The following is a 7850-nucleotide window of genomic DNA, read 5'->3' as shown; positions in this document are numbered from 1 at the left end:
ACAACAAGTCCATTTTTAGTTATGTCATCAGACGTCATCCAGTCGTCATTCTGTTTGACCGCACCCCCCCCCCCCCAGATCCAACGCGCCCCCCCCCTCCACCCCCCCAACCATGGCCCTCTGGCCACCAGAACACATCAGTTTTCTCAGGCTTTCGTTCCTCCTGTGAGTCGCCTCAGCAGTGCAAAGAGGGATGGAGCAGAGCGGTTGGCCCGTGAGGTACCAGAGGGGGGGGCGGAGTCTTGCCAGCCTGGGGGAGGAGCCTTGCCGCGGGGGGTGGGGGGCGTCACAGAAGCTGAGGGAGGAACCAGCAACATCCGGGAACATCCGGGCAGAAAAAAATCAACAAACCCCCCCCTCCAACGCAAACACCATTGAACTGATGTCTAAAAAAAACGCCCCCAGCTCCACACGCATCCCTCATGTGATCCAGTCACATGACTCCAGGCAAGGTTGAGGTCAGCCAATCAGGTCTCCCTGTGAGGAACAACAAAAAGGCAGTGGTTATGTAACGGCAACGCCAACAATTTAAAAAATGTACGTTTCAATAAAATCACTGGGTGAATCACTGCAGAGAACAGGACATACTCAGTAACGAGCATGCGATGAAGTCATGTCTGTTCACATTCTGTCCACCAGATGGCAGTAAAGACCGCAGTATGATTGAGAGATGGAAATCACAAGTCGTGTCTCTATGAACGACACAAGCAACAGCCATGTTGGGCCATCTCAGGGCCATCTCAGGGCCATCTCAGGGCCATCAGGTCAAAAACATCACGCCACTCGAACAGTTTCTTCCCCAAAGCCATAAGCCCTCCTCAACAACTCCTGATCACTGCACCTTGCACTTTACATGTTTTTGCACTAAGTTAATATAGTACCGTATATATTATTCACTCGTATAGGTACTGTATATATTGTGTGTCTTGAGTATTGTCGTGTTGTCGTCTTGTTGTTGTATGTACTGTAGCTTGTTCAGCATGGAGAATGCCAAGTCATGTTCCTAGTGTTCCTAGCACATGGCGAATAAAGTTGAATTGAATTGAATTGAAAGTACGTGTGTAAGGGGACTGATTGTGTCTTACCGTTCTCACCTCCGTGCTGGGGGGTACATGGAGGGGGCGGAGGCTTGCTGGCTGGCAACAATGGCTGATGAGGAAAGACCTGTCGAAGAGGAGCAGCAACTGGTTAGAAAAAACACTAACTTTCACTGTGTGGATGTTGCGTGAACGTCGTGTGAACGTTGTGTGTGCGTTGGGCTTCCATCAGTCAGTCACCTGTGGCGTAGGACAGGTCGTACTGTCCCGAGAGCAGCGGGTAGCCCAGGTGGTGATGGGAAGGCATGATCCGCTGTGAGGGCGAGGACCGAGGGCGGTCCATGTCCCGCTCGCGCTCGGCGACCACGCGCTCCCGTTCGTGGGGGGTCTTGTCGCCGACCGTGGGGGACTTGCTCTTGTACTGGCTGGCGTGCTGGTGGAGGATGTCCAGGGCCTTGGACTCTGAGGTGGGCTTGCCGCTGACCGTGGGGCTGGCCCGTGAGGCCTTCTCGCCCCCCCCCTCCTCGCCCGGACCCATCTTGTTGCCGTAAGGGGAGAAGGAGTAGCCGGCTGACAGGTAGGAACCTGGAGGTGAGGAGAGGACGTTAAGTAAGGAAGTAAGTAACGTTTATTTATATAGCACCTATCACAGACCAGCGGTCACACGCTTTACATACTATAGAAACATGATTAAAGAGTTGCAAAAGTAATAGCAGGTTAAAAGAAATAGGTAAACAAGTGAAAATAAAAACAAGAAACAAATAACAATAAGTGTACAACAAATAATAACAAGACACAAAAAGACAGGCTTTTGGGGTTAGCCAATACAGGACAGTTATACAGGACAGTCTTGAGCTGTTTTTTAAATGCTTCGACCGAGACCGCTGATCTAAGTTCCTAAGGTGCAAGTTAAAACACAAATCGAGACAACGTTTTGAGTCCATTACCATCTATCAGCACTGGCATAACACCGCCAGGCTAATGAACACCGCCGATACTTGTGGCTGAATCAGTTGAGTAAGTACCTATCAGTATTTATTAATTCTGTTTGAACTGTCAGTAGGCAGGAAATCCCCCTCAAAGGCTTACTGTCATGAATATAAAAACTAGATTATGTTAACTCAATAAAAAAAAAAAAATCGAAATCTGTATGAGAAGTAATACACAAGCTCCTAGTAGTCTAGGGGTAGTGGTGGTCTAGTGGATAGTGAGTTGGAGTGGTGATCACACCACTACTCGTGTGCCCTTGACTAAGGCACTTAGCCCTCACTTACTCCAGGGGGAATGTCCCTGTAATTCGCAATAGACCTATCGCTAAGCCACGCCCCAAATAGAAATTGTCCAATCATATCACAGCAAAAGTCACTACAGGCAGAAAACTCGGACAAACAACTCGCTACACTCTGATGGTGAAAAGCTTCTACACTAAATATTCTTGTCATCTTTAAAAAAAAACATGTCTATTACTTGCTGTGGTAAATCTGAAATTTGAACTCCCGCCAAGTCATTGAATGTCATTCAGTCACGGTCGGTCAGTCAGTCACTGTCAGTGAAGCGTTGTTTGTTTGTCCGAGTTTTCAAAGGGGGCGTGGCTTAGCGATAGGTGGATTGTATCGTTGTAATCGCATTGGATTAAAAGCAAAATAGCAAAACAAAATAGTCTCTTTTTACTACTCCCGGGGTAGTTCTGGGGGGGTAGTAAGTAGTTCCTTACCGGGGTAGTTCTGCATCATGACGGAGGGCATGCCGCGGTACCCGGGGTGGTTGGGGTCGTAGCCCTGCCCGTAGGCGTACGCTCCGTGCATGTAGGGCATGTAGCTCTGGTGCTGTGCCAGGGGGTTGGAGAACTGCATGTGGGCGGCGGCGGTGGCGCGGGGGTCCTTCCCCCCCCCGCCCCCCCGGTGCTCCTCGGACGGTGCGGACGCCGACGTCGTAGTCCGGGGCTCGGCCCCTCCCCCCTCTTTGCCGCCGCCCTCCTCCTTCGGGGTGGCGGTGTCTTTGGGACGAGCCCCCCTCTCCTCTCCGCCCTTGTTGCCCTTCCGGTCCCTCTCCCCCCCTCCTCCTCGGTCTCGGTCGCCCCGCTCCCTGTCTCGGTCCCGGTCCCCCCCCCGGTCCCCCCGGTCCCTCTCCCCCCGGTCTCGCTCGTCCTTCCAGCGCTCCTCGTCCTGGGGCTTCTGGGCCTCGGGGTACTTGTTGGGGTACACGTAGGGCCACAGCCGCGAGTCAGGCTCCTGGAAGGAAGAAAGAGGGATGGAAGCAAAGAAAGAAAGAAAGAAAGAAAGAAAGAAAGAAAGAAAGAAAGAAAGAAAGAAAGAGCACAAGGAATCTTAGAGAGAGGATCTCAAGAGTTGAATAACATTTTTTTAAAAGCTATATATTTGAGTATTTCCCCCAAATTTGGAATGCACTTATAATATATGCACTTATATATCGCTGAGTTAATTGTTCCCTGTGCCTGGTCGTTAACTCTGTGTTCTATGTGCTCATGTTATCTGTTGTTAACTCTGTGTTCTATGTGCTCATGTTATCTGTTTGTTAACTCTGTGTTCTATGTGCTCATGTTATCTGTTGTTAACTCTGTGTTCTATGTGCTCATGTTATCTGTTGTTAACTCTGTGTTCTATGTGCTCATGTTATCTGTTGCTTGTTGTTTCTGTGTTTTCTGTTTTTCTCATATTGTCAGCGTCTTTGAGCCCCGGAAAAGCGCTATATAAATACAATGAATTATTATTATTATCATCATCACGGTAAGTGAGAAAGAGATTATTTCTAATTTTTCATGGGTGGCTTATTTTTTTACTTTATTATATTTAATCTCTTCAAATCTCAAAACAAAAATCACCAGCTTGTATACAGTAGTATGGAAATGACGATTTACCTGTCGGTACCACATGGCCTGTTCCATGGCGGAAGGCCTCCCTGACTCCATGCCCGCCTTGGGCTCCTCCTTCCCATGATGCCCTCCCTCGCTCAGCTTAACCTTCAGCCCCTCGGCCTGCTGGGCCGGCGTCTTGGCCTCCTCCCCCTTGGGCATGATGACCGACTTGGCCTGCTCCGACGAAGACGACGGCTCCTTGGACTTGCCGCCCTGGGGCAGCGGTCCCCCGCCCCCTTTGCCCAGGTCGGTGAGACTAGGGGCCTTGGAGAGTGTCGGAGGGACCGAGGCCTTCTGCTTCCACTCCTCCCCTCCCCCCTTCCCCCCGGAGCCCTCCCTCCCCTCCTTCCCGGCCGCGTCGGCCTTCTTCTCGACGGCTGCCCGGTGCTGCTCCACCGCCGCCTGCCGCTGCCGCTCCTCATACTGCTGCCGGTAGGCCGGGTTGTTGTTCATCAGGTGGTTGTGGTACGCCTGGTCGGGGTGGTACGTGTACGGGGGCACGTAGGCGTACTGGTTGTAGTAGAGGGGCTGCATGTACATGTTGGAGCGCGGCTGAATGACCGAGGCCTGTGGTTGTTGTTGTTGATGTTGTTGTTGTTGTTGTTGCTGTTGTTGTTGCTGCTGCTGCAGCTGCTGCTGCTGCTGTTGTTGTCCCGACGCGCCCAGCTCCGGCGGTTTGCGGTCCTCCTGCAGTTCCGGCTTGTTGGCCTTCTCCTCGACCGCCTCCTGATCCTCCTCTTTCTTCACCTTCACCTGGGCCCCCCCCCCCTCCTGAAGTGCAGCAGCCCCCCCCGTGGCGGACACCCCCCCAGGACTGGGGTTGGTATAGTTCGGGGAGTAGTAGGCGTCGTAGCCGGGGTAGTAGGGGGATTCTTTGCTGGGGGTCTGGGTCTGGGGGAAAAGGGCCTTCTTGGCCCCCTCTCGGTTGGCCTGGTCCTCCGATTTGACCCTGACCGCCCCGTCCGCCCCCCTGCCCTCGCCGTCCTCGCCCGCGTCCGAGATGTCCGAGTAGGCCGGGCTGTTGGTCTTCACCGAGGAGTTGTCGCCGCCGGCTCCGTTCTGCGTGACCACGTGGAGCGGGGTGAGGGGCTGGGGCATCCCGCCGCCGCCGCCGCTCTCTATCCGGCTGGCCACGCCGATGGAGGGGCTGGGGGCGTTGTCCGTGAAGCTGTAGATCTTGTCCGCCTCCGCCTTGATGCTGGCCAGCCGGCTCTGGTGGGGGTCCGAGGAGCCGCCGTTCAGAAGACCGTCGCTTTTGCTCCCCGGGTCGGAGGATTCCGAGTACGGGCTCTTCCCCTCCTCCGGCTTCCCCCCTTTTCCCAGACCCTTGGGACTGTCCCCTTCCTTGACCGCCGCCTCTTTCTTCTTCTTGTCTTTCTTCTTCTTGTCCTTGGAGCCGCCGCTCAGGGCGGGGTTGGCGGACGAAGGGTCGCCCAGGGCCGAAGGCTTGGGCTGGATGGCTTTCAACTGGGGGCTCTTGGGGATGGACTGAACCACCGAACCCATGGCGGGGGAAGACCCGGGGCTGGCTGACGGGAAGCCGGCCGCCTGTAAGGAGTAGAGCTGCTGGGCCTGTATGGCCGGGGCGATGGGGCGCGCCGACTTCATGGCCTTCTGGGCCAGTTTGTCCGCCTTGGAGCCGCTGCCGCCGCTCTTCTTGGCCTTGTCCTTCTTGTCGTCCATGCCGTCGTTACTGGCCTCGTCCGTCAAACAAGGCCCTTCCTCGCAGCCGTCCATGGGCACGCCCCCCCCCGCCTCCGCGTCGGCCTCGCCGCCGGCCTTCTTCTTACTCTGCTTGGAGCCGCCGAACTTTCCGGAGGAAGGGGACGGGGTCTGGGCGTCGAAGCCCCTGCCCTTGGGCGTGACGGAGCGGGCCGGGGACGGGCATCCCTTCTGGGAGATGGACGCCCCGTTGCAGTTGCTCGGGTCCGGGTGGAGCGTCGAGTCCTCCCCGTACTCGCTGTCCCCGTCCAGGTCCAGCTTGATGTCGTCGTCGTTGTGGGCGCGGGCCTGGTGGTACTTGAGGCCGTTGATATGCTTGTACTTCTTGTTGCAGTTGGGGTGCGGGCAGTCGATGAGGACCGGCGAGGGGCAGTTGCGGTCCAGCTGCGGCGGCGGGGGCAGAGGCTCCGTCTTGATGGTGGGGGGGACGGGGAGGACGCCATGGGGGGGCAGCGGCGGGGGCACGACGGAGCCCCCCACCCCTCCGCCGCCACTGTTGGAGTTGGTGCGCATGCGCTTGCTGCCCTTGGTGTCCTCGGAGCTGGAGTTGGGCTCCATGTCGGAGGCGGGCTTGTTCTTGCGCTTGTTGGCCGACGACGGGCTGGCCTTGACGTCCTCCGCGTTGCTGTTGGGCGGCGTGCGGCGCTCCGAGGAGTTCTGGCTGCCCCGCCGGCCCTTGCTGCTGTTGGACGCCGCGCGTGTCTTGCTGCTGCCGCTGCCCTTGTTGTCCGAGGAGTTGCTGTTCTCGTTGACGGGCGTGTTGCTGTTGGGCCTCATTCTCTTTCCCCGGCCCCGGCCGTTCCTCATCTCTAAATCGCTGGTGGGAGACTCGCAGAACCTGGAGAGAGGAGGGGAAAGCAGAACATGAAAGATTAGTAAGTAAGTAAGTAAAGCTTTATTTATACAGCACCTTTCATACAAGAAATGCAGCTCAAAGTGCTTCACAACAGGGATAAAAACACAAAGTGAATATAAAAACATATACAAGCATAGAATTAATATAAAAGCAGGGGAAAACAGTAAAAAGAAAAGGTAAAGACACTCTGTAGCCTAACTGTCTCTGTAGCCTAACTGTCTCTGTCTCTGTAGCCTAACTGTCTCTGTCTCTGTAGCCTAACTGTCTCTGTCTCTGTAGCCTAACTGTCGTCTGTCTCTGTAGCCTAACTGTCTCTGTCTCTGTAGCCTAACTGTCTCTGTCTCTGTAGCCTAACTGTCTCTGTAGCCTAACTGTCTCTGACTCTGTAGCCTAACTGTCTCTGTAGCCTAACTGTCATCTGTCTCTGTAGCCTAACTGTCTCTGTAGCCTAACTGTCTCTGTAGCCTAACTGTCTCCGTCTCTGTAGCCTAACTGTCGTCTGTCTCTGTAGCCTAACTGTCTCTGTCTCTGTAGCCTAACTGTCTCTGACTCTGTAGCCTAACTGTCGTCTGTCTCTGTAGCCTAACTGTCTCTGTAGCCTAACTGTCTCTGTCTCTGTAGCCTAACTGTCGTCTGTCTCTGTAGCCTAACTGTCGTCTGTCAGGGACACTGTAGCCTATCCTGTTCAGCTTTAAATCAGTCGCTACACTCCATCAACCTCAACCTATCAGGGTACAGCAGCACACACTGAAAGATTAGGTGCTTCATGACATCACACATCATCAACCCGCCACAACACAAAAACCTCTTAGCCAGCTGTCCTCCTCCTGCTGCTGAAAAGGAGGCAACACAACAATTCTGGATGTCAAACAATAGGAGGGCAAAAGAGGCGGCGAGCCACTCGATAAGAGAACCTCTCAAGCCTGCTATTCTCATCCCACAGGGGGCCGGCTAACAGAGATGCCGAGAGACACTCAGACGGGAAATGGCCCTCTCTCTCTGAGTAATTCCACAACGCTCCGATTCAGAGGAGGGTTTTTAGTAGCGCCGGGCGGGGGGGCCTCTGGAGAGAGACCCTGACGTGCCATGGATCCTGATCCCCTCATTATCCCGCCAACCTCGACAGGCCCAGTGTGTTCTGACAGATCGCCAAGCGCCATCGACTCTCCGCTGGAGGAGGGGTGACGTGGCCGCTGATCATCAGATATGAGATAAAATTCCACTCGACACACCGGCAGACAGGGAGAGGAGGGTGAGAGAGAGAGAGGAGGTGAAAAAGACAATCTGTGTGTGCGTAAGGGGTAAGGACAGCGAAAGAGTGTCCTCGCCGAGTAAAGAGAGGCGGGTGCGTGAGTGAGAA

The 7850-nt window shown here is 54.7% G+C and overlaps 1 protein-coding gene across 1 annotated transcript in view; it reads right to left on the bottom strand.

The window, feature by feature from the left end:
* Window positions 1-1090: 1090 nt before the first annotated feature.
* The window catches only part of LOC308175184 (zinc finger protein 609-like), a gene marked incomplete at both ends in the record, with an annotated part of 9521 nt that continues 2761 nt past the window's right edge, over window positions 1091-7850 (bottom strand). The window contains 4 exons of the mRNA XM_080550896.1: window positions 1091-1164; window positions 1278-1622; window positions 2752-3268; window positions 3916-6472. Coding sequence (XP_080407022.1) covers window positions 1091-1164; window positions 1278-1622; window positions 2752-3268; window positions 3916-6472 — 3493 coding nt within the window. The remainder of the gene's footprint in view (window positions 1165-1277; window positions 1623-2751; window positions 3269-3915; window positions 6473-7850) is intronic.

The sequence above is a fragment of the Nansenia antarctica genome, assembly GCF_963989245.1.
Source record: "Nansenia antarctica genome assembly, contig: SCAFFOLD_819, whole genome shotgun sequence".
NCBI classification, from domain to species: Eukaryota; Metazoa; Chordata; class Actinopteri; order Argentiniformes; family Microstomatidae; genus Nansenia; species Nansenia antarctica.
The sequence above is the reverse complement of the archived record's forward strand: the minus strand, read 5'-3'. Positions and strand labels throughout refer to the sequence as shown.